The 21,461-nt window shown below is 40.2% G+C and overlaps 1 protein-coding gene across 4 annotated transcripts in view; it reads left to right on the plus strand.

Annotated features, from left to right (window-relative positions):
- Positions 1–21,461, plus strand: part of bach2b (BACH transcriptional regulator 2b) — a 249,770-nt gene that overhangs the window by 64,263 nt on the left and 164,046 nt on the right. For 2 of the 4 annotated variants that reach the window (XM_078212660.1, XM_078212662.1), the window contains exon 2: positions 19,392–19,500. The exons of 1 other annotated variant lie outside the window; for it this stretch is intronic. In XM_078212660.1, coding sequence (XP_078068786.1) covers positions 19,465–19,500 — 36 coding nt within the window. In that variant the 5' untranslated portion in view covers positions 19,392–19,464. Of the gene's footprint in view, positions 1–17,064; positions 17,128–19,391; positions 19,501–21,461 lie in introns of those variants that run through there. One more of the 4 variants, XM_078212659.1, reaches the window with a different exon arrangement.

Here is a 21,461-nt window from a genome sequence, read left to right on the forward strand (position 1 = left end):
GTGGTGACGAGTTGGTGTCTTGAATCGCTGCAGTCCATGTGGTGTAGATACACCCACAGTGCTGTTAGGAAGGGTATTCCAGGATTTTGACCCAGCAACAGTGAAGGAACAGTGATATATTCCCAAGTCAGGATGGGGTGTGGCTTGGAGGGTAGCTAGCAGGTTGTGTTGTTCCCATGTGTCTGGTGCCCTTGTCCTTTTGGGTGGTAGAGGTCTGGATTTGGAAGTGCTTGGCGAGTTTCTGTAGTGCATCTTGTAGTATACACATTTGCCACTGTGTGTCTGGTGGAGAGAATAGATGTTGAAGGTAGTGGCTGGGGACTGCTTTGTCCTGGATGGTGTTTGGCTTATTGAGTATTGTTGGAGCTGCACTTACCCAGGCAAATGGCAAGTATTCCATCACACTCCTGACTTGCACCTTGTAGATGGTCAACAAACTTTGAGGGATCAGGAGGTGAGTTACTCCTGTAAAACCCCTAGCCTGTGACCTGCTCTTGTAGCCACAGTATTTATATGACTGATCCAGTTCAATTTTTGGTCAATGGCAACCCCACAGGAGATTCAGCGATGGTAATGCCATTGAATGTGAGGAGGAGATGGTTAGATCCTCTCTTGTTGGAGATGGTCATTACCTCTCACTTATATGACGCAAATGTAACTTGCCACTTATCAGGCCCAAGCCTGAATGTTGTCCAGTCTCGCCTCATATGAATGGACTGATGCAGCATCTGAGAACAGTGCCTGATATTAAAGATTTGTTGGGCAGAGGGGTGAAGTTGGATGAGAATATTTTACATTGGGCGGGATTTTCCAGCCACGCTTACCCAAAACCAGAAAATCCCACAGAAGGTCAATGGACCTTTCCATGCCCCGCCCCGCCCCTCCCCTCCCTCCTCCCACAGCCTGCTACAATTCCTGTGGCAGACAGAATGGGAAGATTCGCCCCATAGATAACAAATGGCACTGTCGTCATCCATGATTGCATTCTGGGAAAGAGTAGGCATTTTTAAAATATTCTGTCATGGAATGTGGGTGTTGCTGGCAAGGCCAGTATTTGTTGCCCCGTCCCTAATTACCTTGAGTGGCTTTCTAGGCCACTTCAGAAGGCAGTTACGACTCAACCACATTGCTGTGGATCTGGAGTCACGCATAGGCCAGAACAGATTGGGGTTGAAGATGGCAGATCTGGTGAGCCAGATAGAATTTTACTGCATGAAGGATAGTTTTGTGGTCACCATTACCGAGGCCAGCTATATATATATATATATATATATATATATATAAATTCTATCATTTTCTAATTAATTGAATTCAAATTCCATCAGCTGCCATGGTGGGGATTTGAACACATGTCCTCCAAGCATTGTCTTGGGTCTCTGGATTACTAGTCTCATTACATTACCACTTTGCCATAATCTCCCCAGTCTTGTCCATGCCAAAGCAAATCAGAAATTAAACTTTTCTTCAGTGATACATGATTGGACTGCAGAAGTGTATTACCGATCACTGACATGGAGGGAGACTGACTTACAGGAACATTAAGAGGAATACTCACCTGAATCACATTTGTGAGTCTTGCCCTAGTAATTAAGGTTATTAGGCATGCAACAATTTAAGATATTTTTTTCTTCCTTGCTGTGTTTTTTAAAAAACTTACCATGTTAGGATCATTATGGGCATCACTGGATTTCTGTGACAAATCTTCACTGTATGTTGATCTGGTGGTCTTGATTTTTTTTTTGTTTAAAATGACTAGACTGGCGACAGATTTCATCCATGTATTTTATTTCAGTTCTACATTTCTTTCGGCCATGAAATTTGACCAATGAGTAGGTGTGAGTCGTTCAGTGTCATTTCTGTAAGATCTGGAAACAAATTTTGGGGAGCTCCATAGGCTGGATCTTCAGAACGGATGAATTCTGGGTCCCAAAAATTTGAAACTGTAATGGAGGTGTCAGAATCATGAGATAACCTTCAGGACTGTGATTTTCAAAGCCCGCCAGGACCAGGGTCCATTTCAAGCATCGTTTTGAAAATCTCAGCGCATGTGGTGGGATGGAGTACATACAAAAATATTTTTTTTTATGTCTGAAGCCAGTCCTTAAGGCTGGTTCAGACTGATGGGTTTTCTGAAAGTCTCCTTTTTCTGCTGGTTTTAAATGACCTAAATGTATTTGGACAGCCTCAACATATTTCTCCATTGAGTGTGTGCCCACATTTCAAAATGACCTATTCTTTGATAATCATTTACACCAAATGATTGATGTTATTTGGAATTGGAAATGGAAAGAAACATATTGGCACAGTTGGAGCTGCTGTTCTGAGGTTGTGCTGAGACAGTTGTTAGGGCAAACTAGAGAGAGCTGTGCTCTGCAACTGGTTCTCTCAAACCTGACTCAGAAACGCTTGATGCTGGCATTGAAACAGAAAAGTTCTGCCCAACAATGACATAATTTTCAGTACGTCCCTCCCTACCACCTAAAAAGAGCTCTGGAAAAGTCTAATGACTACATTGATCCCATATCCAGAACAGTCTTTGGCAAACTAAAATAAATAAAATGACACATGGAGATAATTAAAGATAAATTTTGTAATGTGCAAATTTAGAGTTACTGGAATAAGTTATAAATACATTGAGAAAATTCTTTGAAGTATCCTTTAAATTGTTGCCATCTAACTACAGGCTTTGCTGTAGTTTTAATTTTGCTGCTTCTCTCTTTTTATTTAACTTGCTACATTTTCTGTTAATCAACGTACCAAGTTAGGTCATTTGTTATTTGTGCTTCATGAATTGAATCTGTGATTGTGCCTTGCTAGCGTTACCAGCGAAAGCCAGTTTTTCATAAATTGTGTCGAGGTTTAGCTACAGTCGCTCACTCTGTGCTAATATCATTTTTTTAAAAAAACAAAACGTAGCTCTCATTCTTGTTTCTTGCCAAAATTGGAAATACAATTGAAAAAGAAAAACTTACAATGGCAGTGGGGAAAGACCAAGGGATGGGACTAGTTGAACAGCTGTCATATAAGCATCCAGAGCAGGCCAAATGTATTAAATGACTGGATAAAAGCAAATTACTGCGGATGCTGGAATCATTTGCAGCATTTTCTCTCTGTGGGTACTAAATGACCTCCTCTTGTGCTGTGTGATTGAGTGGGTAAGATTCTCTGGCATCCCTTCAGCACTTTTCTCAGTGGCGGGAGATAGTCCACCATTTGCTGGCAGCAGGATTCTCTGATCCCACCACCGTCAATGGGAATTCCCATTGAAGCCACCCCATGTCACCGGGAAACCCGCGACGGGGAATCCCGCCGGTGTGAACGGAGGAAAATTCCAGCCAATAAATTTAGGAATACATTTTGATGCACCATATTCTTTCTTTAAGAATAAAGACGTCTTCCGTATAGCCACTGCCAGTGAAAGTAAGTCAAACTCTCAAGTCATAACAAAGGCAAAATAAATCATTGCAACCTTTGTATTTTTAAGGTGTTATGACCCTGTTAGGGACCATTAACATTTAAAGAGAAATCTAAACATGAGTAACTGACAGAATTGCATCAAAAAATTTCACGCTATTTTAAACTAAAACAACTTTATAAGAGTTAAACAGAGCAAGCACTATCAATTTAACATTATAGTTTGCAATTAATTATGTAATAACTCAGTTCTACTTTTTACGCACCTCTGTGCTCCCCCCGCCCCCCCCCACCCCAAAATTTCCTTTATATTACAAGAATCTTGAAGGTTCATTCACTTCTGTAGGGACCAATCTACTGGCACATGTCCACACCGCACCCTCCCCAGAAGTCAATCCTTACTCCTCAGTGTTCCATCTATTCTCCGAATTATGAAATTTCACGTTGATCCTTCCAATAGCTTTTGGCTGAGCAATCCTCCAAATTCTCTTCAAAAGCTCTTGGGGACAAGCTTACCGGCTTGTTCCGTCGGTTGATCGGGGTGGTGGGGGAGGGGGGGATGGAGATTGGGGCACCTGCACAATGGCACCCCTAGAGCTCATCAGCCAGCTTCCTAGCGAGAATAGTCTCCAACCCGCATTCTACTGGCAAGAATCACGTATGCGCTCTTTTTTTCCTAAGGGACGTGCAATTGCGACTGGGAGCTCGCCCACAAAATCGCCGCAATTCATTCCCGTTTTCACACTCGTTCAGCAGTTAGAATTGTTTTCGGTAATCCCTGCCCCCCCCCATGACAGGCCAAGGTCAGGCATGTGGCAGGCTGGTGTGTTGAAATGGCAAGCGACAGGAAGGTCTGGGTTCTGCTTGCGGACGGACTGAAGGTGGTCTCCGATGCAGAGTAGACCGCGTTGGGAACCTATGTCACATGGGGAAGAATTACTCTGGTCCTTTTGAGTGCATGCATTCCTGAATTTTTTACTGGTCAGTATTTCTAATAAAACCATAAATGCATGCAAAAAGCATTTATAATTTCACCAAATGAACCAAGAGAAAAACTTGCATGAATACATTTAAAGCAATACTAAAAATAGAAACCAAAGGAAGTCTTCCTTCATAAGCATAACAATGAAACTCAGTTCCGTAATTACAATGACACAGCACTAACTGACTGGCTTAACATGGCTTTGTGGAAAAACTCTATTATGACAATGTTAGTAAGTTAACAATCACTGGATAACCTTTTGTCCTTAATTCAGTTAAGCACTATCTTTGCAGCATGGAGAGGAAAATCAGACTGGTGGGATCACAAGTCTTGTTTAATTAATGCAGGTGATATTTTATTAGACTTTCACAAAGAAAGACAAGAATAATGTACCAGAAGTTCTTAGAAACACAAAATTTCGTGAAGAGCTGAAGGAAATCAATATTTGTAGAGCAGTGGTTTTGGGGAAATTAATGGAATTGAAGGTGGATAAAGCTCCAGGGCGCGATAATCTTCATCCCAGAGTTCTGCAAGAAGTGGCCCTAGAAACAGCAGATCCATTTGGTGGTCATTTTCCAAATGGTTTCTACAGATTGGAGGATAGCTAATGTAAACCGCTATTGGAAAAGGTGGTGGGGGTTGGGAGGGGTAGAGGCAGGGAATTATAGACCAGTAAGTCTAACGTTGGTATTGGGAAGTTAAGAGTCCATTATCAAGGATTTCATAGCACAGTATTTGGAAAGCAGTGGTATAATCAGACAAAGTCAGCATGGATTTACGATAGGGAAATCATGCTTGAAAAACTACTGGAATTCTTTGAGGATGCAACTGGTAGATTTGATCAGGAAGAACCGGGTGTGGTTTATTTAGACTTGCAGAAGGATTTTGACACGGCCTCACATAACTGATTACTATGTAAAATTAAAATGCATGGGATTGCAGTCGTGTCTTGAGATGGATAGAAAGCTGGTTAGCAGACAGGGAAACAAAGAGTTGGAATAATTGAATCTTTTTCCAATTGGCAGGAAGTGACTAATGATCTGTGCTAGGACCTCAACTGTTCACATATATTAATGATTTGGACCACAGAACTAAATATATTGTCTCTAAATTTGCAGATGATACAAAGTTGGGTGGGAGATGAGCTGTGAGGAGGATGCAGAGATGCTTCAGCATGATTTGGACAGGCTGAGTGAGTGCGCTAATGCATGGCAGATGCAGTATAAAGTGGATAATTATGAGGTGTCCACTTCAAAAATAGGAAGTCAGATTATTATCTGAATGGGTGTAAATTGAGAAAGGTGGATACTCAACGAGATCTTGGTGTCCTCATGCATCAGTCACTGAAAGTAAGCGCGCAGGTACAGCAGGCAGTAAAAAAGGCAAATAGTATGTTAGCCTTCATAGCGAGAGAATTTGAGTATAGGAATAGAGATGTTTTACTGTAATTGTATAGGACGTTGGTGAGGTTATGCCTGGAGTATGTTGTGCAGTTTTGGTGTCCTTATCTGAGGAAGGATGTTCTTGCTTTAGAGGGAGTGCGGCGAGAGTTTACCAGGCTGATTTCTGGGATGGCAGGACTGTCATATGAGGAAAGAATAAATTGGTTAGGATTATGTTCATTGAAGTTTAGAAGAGTGAGAGAGGATTTCAGAAACTTAAAAAATTCTAACAGGATTAGACAGGGTAGATTCAGAAAGAATGTTCCCGATGGTGGGGGAGTCCAAACTAGGGGATAAGAGGTAAACCTTTTTAGAACTGAGGTGAGGAGAAATTTCTTCACCAGAGAGTGGTGAATCTGTAGTTGAGGCCAAAACATTGTGTGATTTCAAGAAGGAGTTAGATATAGATCTTGGGGCTAAAGGGACTAGAGATGTGGGGGGAATAGGGGATCAGGGTCTTGAACTTGATGATCAGCCATGATAATAATGAATGGTGGAGCAAGCTTGAAGGGCCGAATGGCCTACTCCTACTTCTATTTTCTATATATGTTTCTCTGATCAGGGATTTTTTTTGTTTGTATCCAAGTAAAAATCCTTTATTAGCTTTAAGATACAGAGATATGATTTTTTTAAAGTGAAAATTAGTGATCCTAAATTTGCTTTGCAATTTAAATAACATTTCTGATTTCAAGGGTTCTTGGGTTCAGATGTTTGGTGTAAACTGCATATGGTTTTGTTGTTTTGTAAAGTTTTGTCATTCCTTGCTATCTGTTATTAGTATAAATAACTTTACCTTAGGATTAAAGTCTACAAATTTGCCTCCACAAAGTTAATGAAACCAAATGGCATGAATGTTATTTGGAAATATTTGCAAATTACCTTCCGAATAAAGTGCCTTTTGATGGAGGCAAAGAATGTGTTTTTTGTTTTATTTTTATTTGATTTGTGTAGTTATTCAGTTATTCTTTAGTCACATCTGCTGCTTATTATACTCTTGTTCTACAGAAAATTGGCAGCCGTCAAGAAATCTTTGTATTGAAACATATTTAGAAATCATTACTGCACTTCCAGACAATTAGGAATTGGTATTTGTTATGTGTGGCTGATAGTTGTTACACAGGCCTTTTTGTGAGAGCACTGAATCAGAATTCACTTCTTGTGCCGAGCAGTAGATAGCGTAGAATTGGCAGGAAGGTGGTCAACTAAGTAAATCAAGAAATCATGATAACAATATTCTTTTTTTAAAAAATTGTGATGAATAGACAGGTTGTATATTCATCACAATTTTACAATATATGTTTACTATTTACAATATATATTTATGTGCCCATTGGGCGGGAGGAGGGGGGGTGGTGGGGGGGAAGTGTGAGGAGTCTTGACCATACCATAGGGCAAATATCTTGGATATTTTGTAACTTTAGGAAAAATGAGAAATCAATAAAATTATAATGAAAATGTGGTTGGTGGCAACCCCTTCTGAGGAGAAGATTAAGGACAGAGCACTTAAGAATACATTATTGTTCCCGTTATGTGACAGCTCTTTCCGATAATTGAATCTAAGCCTGCATGGTGAACACATTGTAGAGCTGTACACCATTAATTTAATTTACAAATATGCAATCTTGAAGTATTTGTTTAATAGTGCAAATAGGTGGATCATTTAACTGTTCAAATAACAAGAGCTAAAGGTAGTAAATGATTGTGCTCTTTACCCAGCTCTGGATTTGGGGCTAAATCTGAAAGACGTGCTGGTTAGGTGCATTGGCCATACTAAACTCTCCCTCAGTGTACCCGAACAGGCGCCGGAGTGTGGCGACTCGGGGATTTTCACTGTAACTTCAATGCAGTGTTAATGTAAGCCAACTTGTGACTAATAAATACACTACTTTATTTTTAAATCTAGTTGGTTTGACAAACATCAAAACTCCAAACTGACTCACTGTACTGCAGCAGCCGTGATGTGTTTCCAGTGATTAGCCATGTACTCATTCATTTTATTTTTATTATTATAGAAACCAATGATTATTTCTTTGCGAAAGGAAAAAAACCAGCAGATGCTGGAACTTGTTATGATGAAAGGTCATCAACCCGAAATGTTGGATAGAATTTTCTGATTTATTGGCTAAATGTCAACTCAGGTGGAAAAATCGGGGTGTAGCCTGCTGCACTGCTGGTTTTTCCCACCAAATCTTTTAACTCTTAGTTAACAAAAAACAGGTTGTCTCATGATGTCCATGCCAGAGCCTGCCCCTCTTTTGGCTCTTAAAAGATCAGGGCACCTTTCTTAAAGGTCACCCCGATGTTTGAAAAAACACCAAGGACCCCAAAGAAACAGAACCCCCAGACTCGTAAAAGTCTTTGCCATAGCTAAAATGTGGTTCATTTGAACAACAGATATGTTGTGATTCGTGTTTACGTGCTGTCTTGCCAACATAAATGGACAATCCAAGGTGGAGGCAGGGTGGTGGTGGAGGTGGGGGGGGGGGGGATTACCTTTTCCCTGCCCTACCTTAAAACAACGGGCCGGATTTGGTGGCATCATGGAGATTCCACAAACCATTAAAAATGGTGGACAGGACCTCGATCAAGAGATCCTGCATCCATTTCTGACAGATCCAAATTTCCGAAGGGGAAGAGGGACGGGCGTGACTCAGACAGGTGGGAAACCCAAACTTAACAGGGCCATTTTGAACTCAATGATAAGTTCAAATGAACCACATTTTAGCTATGGCAAAGACCTTTGTGAAAATCTTCCTCTCCTCGTTTGCAGCTGGGATTCTCTGGTGCCACTGAAAGTGAATGGAGTTCTGTTTGGAAGGCCAAATTCTCCATTCTCACTTGCAGTGAGGCAGCCATGGGCGAAATCAGAGAATTCTGTCCCTTATCCTACAATGTGGAAATCATGAATTTGTGAAGACACAAACGTCTATGAAGGGCAATTAAGGTCTGTAGAACTGCCAAGTTGTGAAGTTATTTAAATAGCCTGCTCTGTAAAAATGAAAAAAAAACTGCCTGCCCTATGTCTGTGAGAGTTGAAAAAATCTGTTCCATTTATAAAATAACTGATGACATTACTCCAAGGACTATTATTTTATGAATGATTGACTCCTTTCTATAGTTGTCAATTACCCTAGCGGGGGTTGTAAGTTCATAGATTGATTGACAGTTCAAAGAGGTTGTTGAAGGATTAATTGCCTTCCAGGGGTTACAAATTCAGGTCTGTTTATTTTAATAATGGATTAATTATTTGAGGGGCCTTTAAAGTTTTGAATGGGCTTTCACGAGAATGCTTTTTTTTATAGTGAAAGCTATAATAGATATTTCACACTTTGTTTCATCTCAACCTGACTCCTGAGGTCTACCCATGGTAGATATTGGATGCGTTGGCATGGAGGGTGTAAGGGCAAAGAATGGTAGGTGGAGAGGCATGGGTTGGCAGTAAGTTAACGTTAAGTTTGCATGAAGGCCATAAGGGCCATGGGGTTGGGTTGGGGGCGTGAGGTGGCCTGGATGTGGGTGGAGGGAAGATGGGCTGTGAAGGGTCAAGGCTAGAGGGCCCAATCATTAACATAACTGGGACAAGGTCCCATAAAGCCGAGGCAGGCCTTTTAAACAGGCCGCTTCAGCACTTGACAGTCCTTCTGATCGCTTCCGATCTGCATCCAAGGATGGCTGGCCTGACTTCATGCTGCACCCACACCCCCAGAGTGAAAATAGTGCTATTTGAGGCACTTTTTCCTAAGGCAAGTGCTATGAGCCAAGAAATCGCCCGACTTGAGCCAACCACCTTGGGAGCAAGGATCTGGCCCAACATACCTTATTTTGTATGTTTTAATGTCTCATTAAAAATTGTGTTGGCAGGGAAAGAACCATCAACGTCTTATCTCACAATTATATATTGTTCTAGAGGCGCTTATTTTGTTTCCCTTTTGTCCTTTACTCTTTCATGGGATGTGGGCGACGCTGGCAAGGTCAGCATTTGTTGCCCATCCCTAATTGCCCTTGAAATGAGTGGTTTACTAGGTCATTTCAGAGGGCAGTTAAGAGTTAACCACATGTGGTGGTCTGGAGCCATGTGTAGGCCAGACCAGGTAAGTTTAGCAGATTGCCTTCCAGAAGTGAACCAGATGGTTTTTTTTACAACAATCAATGATAGTTCAATGGTCACCATTATTGAGACTAGCTTTCAATTTTGGATTTATTAATTGAATTTAAATTCCACCAGCTCCTGTGATGGTATTTGAACCCTTGTCCCCAGAGCCTGGTCCTCTGGATTCGTAGTTCAGTGACATTATCGCTGTTTCAGCATCTCCGTTGGCTGTATTATTTAAATTTTCAGGTGAACTTATAAACTATAAAAAATAAGTCACCTGAACTGTGGTTTTTGTAAAGATCATAAGATCATACAAATGCAGAAGGATTCAATAATATAGCAACCAGTTAGGTTTTTTCCAGATGCCTCATTGAAGAACTCTTTCACGTACATGCACTCATGCCTAACCACACCCCCACACAAACACAGACTGACACACACACACACACACACACACACACCTTTGAATGCAGTAGTGCATCTACACGTTTTGATTATTGAGTCACAAACCCTAGAAATGTGGACACAAATAGTTTCACTTCCTATTAAGTTCCTGTTAAATCATCTGAAGAGTTTCAAATGGTTAGATAATTGGATAAGAATCAGGAGTTGGTTCTGCTCTTGTGGATTATTTTTCTCAATTTATATATTGCCAGTGAGTGACCACAATCAATTGATTATATATTTTAAATGCACCATCCCGTGTAGACTTTTTCCAAATACAAACCATTATAACAATTCCGGAGTGACTGTGACACTTTATTGTTGAATGGGGAGTGCTAATGACCACATCAAGAGGATTGGCCAAGAGAAATTAGTGAACAAGCACTCAATGACTCACACATCTGAATGCTGACTAACAATGACGTTTTGCTAGGACGCTACACTGATTTCCCCCAGCAATCAGTATTTTTGGATTTGGCTGCTTGTGGTTCTTCCTTCCCCTTTGCTCCCATGTGATGTGCTTTCCCATCTCTTCTACAGTCACCTCCATTGGAATGAATTACTTTTCATTGACATTCAATTTCATCTTGAAAATGTAGGCAGTTCCCCAGAGTATGGTCGTAAATGCCCTTTCTTATTTGGTGAATAGGGTGGTGAAGGTTGGGGGGTGGGGGGGTGGTGGATGGAAATGAAGGGAGAGATATCGATACAAGCTTATTTAAGCAGATATTAAACCAATTACAAAAAAAATCAGCAGTGGGACACTTCAAGGTTGATTCTTCACGAGGAAATCTTGCAAATACATTAATATCAAGACATTTCATGGATAATTCAGAAATAATGAAGTCTCTTAAATATATATAACCCATTAATTTATTTTATGCAAAGTAGTACATAGAGCATAGAACATAGAAACCCTACAGTGCAGAAAGAGGCCGTCTGGCCCATCAAGTCTGCACCAACCACAATCCCACCCAGGCCCTACCCCCATATCCCTACATATTTACCCACTAACCTCTCTAACCTACACATCTCAGGACACTAAGGGGCAATTTCAGCATGGCCAATCAACCTAATGAATGCTGTTGACTAAAAAAACTCAAATCCATGGTAAAGCCTTGTGCAAATTTACCAAAGAGGAGAATACTGTTTCACTGTCTAATTATTGTAGCACAACTCATATCCGAGATGATTCTTAAATCAATAAGAATGAGATACATGATAGATTTGAGTGATGTAAGCCCTGAGCAGACATCATATTTCCTAGGGTGCTGAAGAAAATGAGGGAAGAAAATTTGCACCATTGACTACAGCTGTAAAAGAATGACGGAATGATGCTAAATTATCCCAGGAAGTCTGTACTTAAAATCAAATGGAGGATAACATGTTTTGAGGGAAAAGATGCAGTACAGAGGGAAAGATACAGTAGATGTACATTATAATGACTTTTAGAAAAGATAAAATGCTGTACTAGATGTTAGCTGGGAAAATTGGGACACATGCATAATAGTGAAAGTGGTGGTATCAGGAGGGATTGCTAAAAATCAGCAAAGCTTTCAGCAAATTGATGTTTCTTGGACTGGCTGATGATGACTGATAGAGTCCTGCAGATAGCAAAGACTGATTCAAGAAGACATTAGCTGGATTTCTGCAAAATTAGGACATTGCATTACTTGAAAGGTAATAATAAATCATTCCTTGATAATACATAGTCTGAAGCCTCCTGGGACTGGTCTGATTGCTTCTGAAGGGCTGGAGAGGATTTTTTGCTGAGAGTTGCTAAATTGGCGTAATGTCTCTTTTTTACCTTTCCACGAGGTGAGCAGGGATGTAACTACCTAATAGATTGGTTAGCATGTTAATGCTTGATGTCTTTTTGTGTCCTAATACATAAACGTGTAAACCTACTGAAATGGCTCAAAATTCAATCACAACAAGGAGAGCTTCTTCCTGTGCTAAAGTTTCAGTGTGTGTTTAGATAAACTTGAGCCAGACATCCATGCGCACATTAGCCAAACAGCAGGTAAAGATTGACCTTCAGATGTTTCTCCATAACAATACCTTAAAAGGAAAGTGCCAGCATGGATTAAGAAGACAAAGCACCATTTGACAATTCGCCTTCACGCCAGTTGAAGATGTCACAAATAGGGTAGATACTGGAACTGATGATTTTTATGGGGTTTTGGAAAGTCTATGACAAGGTTTAATATGAAGGCCTTTTAATGAAGCTAATAAACAAACATGGGAACCCACGGGATTAGATGAGAAAAACAGACTTGTACTTACATATGCACTTTTATAATGGCCTTTATGACCATAGGACATCTCAAAGGGCATAAAGTACACTTGGAAGTGTAGACATTACCGCAATGTAGACAATTTGCACACAGCTTGGTCCCAACAACCACTGATAATGACTAGGCAATAATTGTAATGTGTAACTGCAGTACAGAAAAGAAACAGTGTGCAGCACATTGAGTTCCAAGTACCCAGCTGAAAACTAGTTTATTCTGGTTTGACTATATCTACATACATACACAGATGGCCACAAGAGGGTGTTATTAAACAGTAAACATTGTGATAATGACTAGGTAGTCTGTTTCAGGTGTGTTGGTTGAGGGCGTGGTGCCATAGAATATTTTATCCACCTGTGAAGACAAATGGGCCTCAGTTTAACGTCCCATCCAAAAAATGCCACCTGTGAGAATGCAGCAAACCCCTAATACTACATGGAAGCGTTGGCTTAGGTTTTGTACTCAAGTCTCTGGAGCAGAACTTAAATCTACAACCAACTGGCTCAGCTGCAAGAGTGCCACACTAAGGCGTGGCTGACACCTACATAGATTTATAATAACTTATTGAAACCATCTGGATGCAGAAAGCAATTGCTAATTTATTAAATTGCAGATAACACCAAAGTAAAGGGAGATGCAGTTAATGATGTGCAGATATGTTGAGATCAATTATGTAACAGGGAGGAGAATAAGAAAATTATACTTTATACCAACATTTGTGTTCTGCATAATGCATAAATAACAAACCGGGTCAATATGTAATGAAGGAAATAGCGTGAAATTGAAAGAGTCGGAGTAGCAGTAGACTTGTTATTGCCAATGCTGAGACAATGTAGAAAAGCAACAAAGTGTTAAAACGCACAGCTGAGATGGAGGAGTACTAACTGACAAGAAATGGTGCTCAGTACTTGTAACTGTAAGTAGTTTTGATCGTTTGGTGTTGAAAGTAATGTGGGTGTAATGTATTCGATAGGGTACAAAGAAGAGCAACCCAAATAATTCCATGTGTAAAGTAAACTCAGTGAGGAAGCGATTAGATATGCTTTAATTGCATAGTCTGAAATAAAATTAAGGGGGAGTGATTAAGGTATAGGCACTATCAAGTGGTGTAGATGTTAAGGATATTTCTTTACTCGCACTGTGATAAATATAAAATCTGCCAGGTGAGGTGGTGGAGCTAAAGGTAGTGGGGCAGTTGGGGAATTTAATGCATGTCGGGGTGAGTTACAGGTTGTAAGATAAAGACAAACGTCAGCCTGCCAAAGAGTCACTCCCCATATTTGACTTTTCCTATATCATAAACAATTTGAATTTACAAAATACTTTACTGATCTTTTTGTCCTGGGTTGGGCGGGGAGTCTGAAAAATGCTTCTGCCTGATGATAATCTTTATTTTTATAGATATGTGGCATTGAGAGCTTGACTGTTGAATTAAATTCTTCAGATCAGCCATCCCCAAACCTGGGAGTTTCTACAACTTCAGGCAGCCAAATATTTTGTTTTTGTTTCTCTTATTGCTCTACAATGTCTGTCGCTGTCGCTGTTAAAAGCATCAACTCATTAGATAAGATGTAGTGCCATATCTGGAGAAAGCTCTATCTGTATGTGTTTACTGGTAATAAGGTATAAAATGCTACTACAGTTCTATTTGGGGATCTTTTAGCTAAAATGCTTCAAGCTCAAATCAAACTAAAAGTTCAAGTGTGTTGTTTTATTGTCCCCTTGATTGTTTTACATTGCAGACCCAGTGTTGATTAACCACGGGTAATGATGGGACTTTTTAAATCAAAAGTTTACGGTTAAGAAAGGATTCTGGAGACTTTTAATTAAATTAAGTTAAGGTTGGTGATTTATTTTGATAATGGCAGCAAAATAGCTGTGTCAATAGGACTCTGATAGTAAATTCTATTATGCGTTAAAATAAATCATATCTTCAACATGTTCACCTGTCTACCTTTAATTCATTCATCGATCTACATGCTCGTTCATTTTTTATGACAGTGGACATGAGGAGACAACACCAAATGAGATGTAAAATAAAAGCTGATTTAAAAGGTGGGCAGTTGGACCAGGGACTTGTAAGTAATTCAGTTCCCTTTCAAAGATATATATTCCAGCACACTTTGGGGGCAGAAAGTGGGGGATGGTTATGTTGTGATAGGGAAGTATAACTAAAGAAATGAAGACTGTCATTATCTTACGGTTTCCTTTGGCTTTAAGGAGGAGTTGGGGGTTTCCAGACATCCGACAGTTCTGAGGAATATTTATCCAGCAGTAGAAAATAATCTCTACTTGACTCAGGATCGCCTTGCAAGCAATTGACCAGGATGTAACTATAAATTAGTTAGGTTTGGTATTCTTAAAGTGACCTAATTATGCACTTTAGTAGGAGGATGTTAGAGAGCACAATGCTGTTGTTTTTTTATAAAACAACGTGCTCTCCAACTTACTGTGAGCCACACCAACAGAATTTGACCCCAACAGTTATTAAATGTAAGTGTGGGCATGGGTGGGATACACTGGAGAAAAGAGGCAGAGGGGGAGACCGATTTATAGAAAGATTTAAGATTAGGAGGTAAAAGTGTCAACTTTCAAGATTAGTTTGTATATGTAGATCAAGGAAAAAATTATGAAGGTTCATGGAAATAGAACATAGGATGAGTAAATGTGATTAGAACTATTTGCTTTTGTGGATGGTAAATGCCGAAATGGACTGTTTCCACACTGTACCTCCTTCGTGCATTTTTTTGCCCCATAATTGGTGGTGCTGAATGTTGGTGATACACACTCGGTACACTGAGACTGCGGTATAAAATGGTTTGTGATTTCTGAGAAGCTCACGGGCTTATCCTTTAAAATAGTCCTCAAAATAGTTCAAAATCCTGACTTCCACCTATATCCAAAATTATGTCATCCTATCTGTTTGAGTAAACTGCTGCAGTAATTAAAGTCATGGGTTTGATAGATAAAGCAAGGAGCTGAGGTTCAGCCTATGAACTCATTGACATAATAGCTGATTTGTAATACCAGCAGTACCAAGGATTTTAGCCAGTATTACTTAAGGATGCTTAACTTTCCAGAATTATTGTATTTCAGTAAGAAGATTTAAAATGCTGTGCAGTTAATAATTTTATGTTAGGGATTTATTTTCACCTAAGACTGCTGGACGAATTGCTCCGCTTTGTTTGTTTATATTGCTTTTAAGAAGAATGTGGTTATGATGTCATTTCATATGATGACCCTCCAACTCCCCTCCCCTCCATATTAAATGCAGGTAAATCTGTGCAGGCTCTCTGTATTTAGTCACGATAATGTCTTTCTCTGGTCACATCACAGCCTCCCAATTGTAAGAGGGCTTTTGTTATGCTGTGACTAACACTGCGAGAATGATATAAGGACTATATTTTTAAACAGTGGACATGTGCTGTGTTATGCTTAGCTCCTGTTCATTGTCTGATCGTGTCTGTGAGTTCATGTTCTTCCTGCTACAGTTCTCTTATTCGATGTGCTTTTGTTAGAAAGATCCCTTGCCTGTCTGAGTAATTAAGACAAAAAAAAATCTGTTTAAAGTATCATATTAGATGAGGTGAGGTTTGCTTTGGGAGCACAGGAATTAGTGGAACAATCATGCCAAGGTTTTACTGCTGCTCGGGGAAGTACAGTTATCATTGCATATAGGAACCAGATGGTATCATGAAGCCCCCGAATGGCCTGTGGAAAAGCTAAACATGTGGCATCTGCTATTAAGAGAAAAAAAAGTGCTTACAGATCTCCGATTGTAATCCTTACATCATGTTTCAATGCTCTTTGGTTGGTGTCAGGAATTTTAATTGTTGTTGTGTCCCCTAAGCAAATTGTGTGCTTGCTGTTGGTAAGAACGCATTAGGCATGATTGCAAAAGTGTGTTTTATTTTGTTTGTTTTCCCCAATCCAAAAAGGCTTTAGCATTAATTAAATGTTTTATTTCTATAATTAGTGCGAACTATTTTGTTTTGGAGCTGTTTGATTTAATTAAGGTTCACATAAGCATATTTCACCTTCCTGGTTGTAGTGAGAATGCTACCCCTGTGTCAGTAACCGTACAAGTACAGCATGAGAGGTCGTATTTAGAGATCATTGCTTTTGAACTCGAGCAGTGGCACGGCCTATTTAAGGAACTGCTGAGCTCATTCATCTGCTTTTCTCGGCCCGTTTCCTTTTATTTTTAGCCAAATCCATCAGGCCTGACAAGTGAGTAATTTGAGCCAGCAAAAGGGCTTTGCTTCAGGTCTCTTTACAAAGTAACTCTTCTCTTCCTTCCTGGGAAGGCACTGAACTTGGCCTGATCTACTCAAGATGGATCTGTTGAGTCATGTGAGATCATGTACACAAAAACATACTCAGGCAGTGTGAGGAGCGTAGAAAATTTACTCAACAGCAACTAGACAGAGGAATGCAGCAGATTCATACTTGTATAAGGTAATGTCTAGTTTACAGCAGGGGTGGGGCCCAAGTAAAGATTTGACTTGAAAACATTACTTGGGAGAAAGTAATCCAGAATAAGAGCAAGAAAAAGCATTTATTGAATATTTTAAAAGGCATCTTTAAAAGTAAAACCTGCTCTCAATGTACATCCTTTGTACTGTTTCAATGGGTTAAGTAACTGTATTAGCGGGGGAGGAAATTTCTAGTTACTGTGGTGATCACATTCTGCATCGGGGCTGGATTTTTGTAACCAAAGTGGCTAGCTTAAGCCCAGAAATTTCCTGACTTGGCAGACCTGTCTCCGTTTGAAGCGTCCAGTCAAACACAATTTTCATTCTGGGGGAGGTCGGTGTTGGGCTTGGTCAGGATGGGGTTGGGTCCACCAACTTCAGAAGCAGATCCTAAGCAGCCAATGGCGGGGGGGTGGGGGTGCGCAAGTGCTGAGGTGGGCTGGTTACTTGTTTGTTTGGATTTTTGTCTCGGTGGTAATAAAAGCAATAAGTCCTTCTAGCCCTCACACTACCTCATTCCCCCTCCCCACCCACTCCCCATGGTCCCTCGCACTCTCCATGCCAACTCATTTCTCTTCCATATCTAAAAACCCAATATTCACTATGTACGTAACGAATGAACTGTTTGACAACGGCAAGTGTGGCACTGCTGAGAAACAAAATATCCATTCAGAAATGTTGTTCCTACATTATTGATCAGTCAATAACAGGCTTCAAACACTTCACACTTGACACCTCTCAATATTGTCCAAATAAACATTGACGCATTGACAAAAGAGATCATAGAAAAAACAATTTATTATAACCGTTAATGATGTAAATCAAGCTGAATAACTAATCCACTTCATTTGTTTTGACAAGAATCCCTGCTGAACTAATGCTTTTTCTGGTCTGGGTTCTCAGCCAGGCATGCATAATAAGGGCAGGTAGAATCCAGATGTGGATTTTTGCCTTGTATTCCCCATATCTTCGAAGTTAAATTGTAACCCTTCATGTGGAACTTAACGAAAAGCCTTTTGGAAATGCAAGACAAAGCACCCTAATGTTTACCACTGTTTGTTTGGCCAAATATTGCTTGTAACATAAAGGTAACTGAAAAGTAGGGAAATACTGGGGGCAATTCTCCGGCCCCGCGCACTCATACGCAGAGTCCACCTGGGCTGCACGGGGATGGGGCATAGTGGGGGAGGAGCCATAGCATGTTTAACACTGGGGAGAAATCCCTTTGGGATTCTCCCCGCCTTGCACCCTAAATTAACCTGGTTCATGCTCAGTGAGGGCAAGAACCAGATTAGCATATTTAAATCTCAGTTAAATATGCTGGTTGTAACTCTCCGACTTCGTCTGTGGCTGGGATTCTCCGGCCCCGCTGCAGTGAATAGAGATTTGGCGGAGTGCCAAATTCTCTATTCTCACTGGCAGCGGTAGCAGGGCATGCAAGACCAGAGAATTTCAGCTGCTTTGTTGATTTCTTCCAGGGTGTCAGGATGCCAGTGCTAGAGTGGCACTGGCAACAGCTGGGCTTAAAGGGAATGTCTGAAGGGGTGTGACCGTCAAGGATGGATGGGTGGGCGAGTTTGGGGGCGGGGGGGGAGCTTGGGCTGGGTCACCGTCATGCATGGGTGATGGTGGTGGGGAGACGGGGGTTGTGTGACCCAGATATTTAGTAATGGGGAGGAGCATGTCCCTATCGGGCCAAGGGCTGGGAGTGTTCCCCATGTCTGCCGAGGTCAAGATGCCTATGGACACAGGGGAACCTTCAACTTAATTTTGAGATTGGGACACCCTTTAAAAAGGATGCCAATCTCTGAGGAGCCAGTCTTGCCAGCGTCTTTAGATCCCCATCCAAGAAAAGTTCTAACTGTGGGAGAAATTAATGAGAATCTCCCCAGGCTCCGAAAAAAAAATTTCTGAATGTTGTTGAATTGCAAACTAAATTGCACTGTTCCTCCCAGCGGGAATCTTCCTGCTGGGGATAACACTTAGAAATTTTTGGGAGAATTACATTCATAACTTTAAAATGGGCAAAAGAAATTCAATGGAAACTACATGAGCATTTTTGGAAGATACTTATTAATTGGCTGAATTTCTCGGGTAAACTTTAGAAGTTGAATAGAAAGTTACTAATTGGAATAAGAGTAGGAAAGACGTCTTATGTTCTCCTCTATTTTGTGAGACTATCTATCCAGACAGGCTAATGTAGTCTTCTGTTTAACTGTTTTTAATTCTAGTATTTTCTTTGCACAGGATAAATTGGAAGTGGAGTCAATTTTATGCTGGAGTGAAGGCCCATTGGAGGCGGGGTAATGGACTGTTAAATATGCACTCAGAATGTAGTGACTATTCAGCCCTCGGGGTAGGTAATTCATTTGTTTGGAAAACTAATAAGATGTATTATTTGAGCTTTTGATTGTCTTGTGATGCACTTTTTTTTCTATTCTGTTTAAAATTTAGCATTGCAAACTTAGAGAAATATACATATTATATGAACGTTTATTTCTCAAAGCACCAGACAAAATACCATCCTTAAAAGGTTTAATTTGTTTACATAAAGTAAAACTTGACCTTTGCAACTGTGCTTGGTGGACAATTACAGACTATCCAGACTGAGGATTGAATGTGGGATGAAGGACATTAATGTCTGGATACTAACATGGGGCAGTATGGACAATAAATCATTCAAATCAAAATGCATATTTTATTCAAGTATTAAAGATGTGCTGAAAAATAACAAATCTATTACCTTGTGTCAACGGTTAGCCCAGAGCCATGATTTTCATGTTCTAACTAACTTTTAACCCCTGTGCCTGATTTGCAGTTTAAATATAATGATATCCATAAGAAGATGCACACAGGTCCCTAATGTTCCAAAATAGAAAAATGAAGTGTATGACTTTCTCCAAATTAAACATGTTAGTAAATTGATTGTCTACAATATTTTATTTTCTCCAACCAAATTTTGTTCTACCTTCCTACCTCCTTCTATCCATTCGTCCCTCCCTGAAGCTGTTGACTTCTTGCTGTGGCACAGTTTCACAGATGCTGATCGGCTTCCATGGTGTCAGCCATCTGTAAGCCTCGATAGTGAGTATGAGTGGGTTGTTTGACCACCATATCTTATCACAGCAAAGTATGATTCCAACCTCATGCAGCTCCACGGGTGTACAACTAACAGGGGTTGTTGTATAACAATCACAAACCAAAACTCCTATTTCCCTCTGGGATACGGAGGACATTTTAACCACTTTACTGTTTGAGCTAAGCTAACTCATCATGAACTGGGGGATTGAATCTGAACGTTCCTGGTCTGTGTACCTTAGTTGCTGCCTGAATGAAGTTGTTGTACCAGTCGGGAAGCTTAGTGCAAATTATAGTACGCAGCTCAACTTGCTTAAAGGAATCTGTTATTGCCAGTATCATTTTAGCTGTGCTGTGTATCTTCGTTACCTAAAGCACATCATACACTTCTGTTATATTTGTCAATCCATATTTGTCGAATACGGTGCTTTAAGCAAGCAAGATCTGAGTACCGAAAAAAAAACTGTTTTCCAAATTCAGAGTTTGCTTGGGTTAGCTGGAAATGTACCTTCAAGATTGAGACTTTTCTTGAAAATCAGCCAGTAAAGGGACACAAGATGTGATTTGCTGAATAGTGGTTTGGTTTAAAATTAGAATCTGTTCATTGCTGTCCAGATATGATGAAGTTCTGACAGGAATAAGTGATCTGGACTTAATTGGTTCACTGACGATGCGGACTCTTGGAATGTAATGGAGCATACCAGGGAATGGAATAGAATGATCAAACTTAGTGAACTTGCATAGCAAACAGGACAAAGTCAGGTATTTCTTATCACAAAAAACCAACGAGTTATGTCTGATGAATGTTTGCACTTGTGTACCACGATAGCGAGATCAGCAGTGATTGTATCAGGCTGTTGGAGGTCAACAGGAACATGTGCTACAGAAGATTCTATTTAAAAAAAAAAACCTGATCTAAATCCAAGCAGTATCTCAGTAGTCAGCACGAGCATAAATATGTAGGAAGTGTCAGACCATCTTACAATTCTGAGCAATTTGGGGGAAATTGGTTTAAAAAAATGACTTTTAAGGAATTTCAACACATTGTCAAGATGTTTTGAAAATGTACCGAGGAAAAAATGTTGAATATTATTGTGTGAAATAAGAGCAACATAACTAGAATAGAACTGGCACAGGACAACTCAAATAGATCTGAGGTAGACACACCACTGTCAATTTCTATGCACTGTAGTGAAGCAATTAAAGTACAAGATGCATGGATATGTAGCTAGAACAGTG

This window comes from Mustelus asterias, chromosome 5 (genome assembly GCF_964213995.1).
Source record: "Mustelus asterias chromosome 5, sMusAst1.hap1.1, whole genome shotgun sequence".
Classification (NCBI taxonomy): domain Eukaryota; kingdom Metazoa; phylum Chordata; class Chondrichthyes; order Carcharhiniformes; family Triakidae; genus Mustelus; species Mustelus asterias.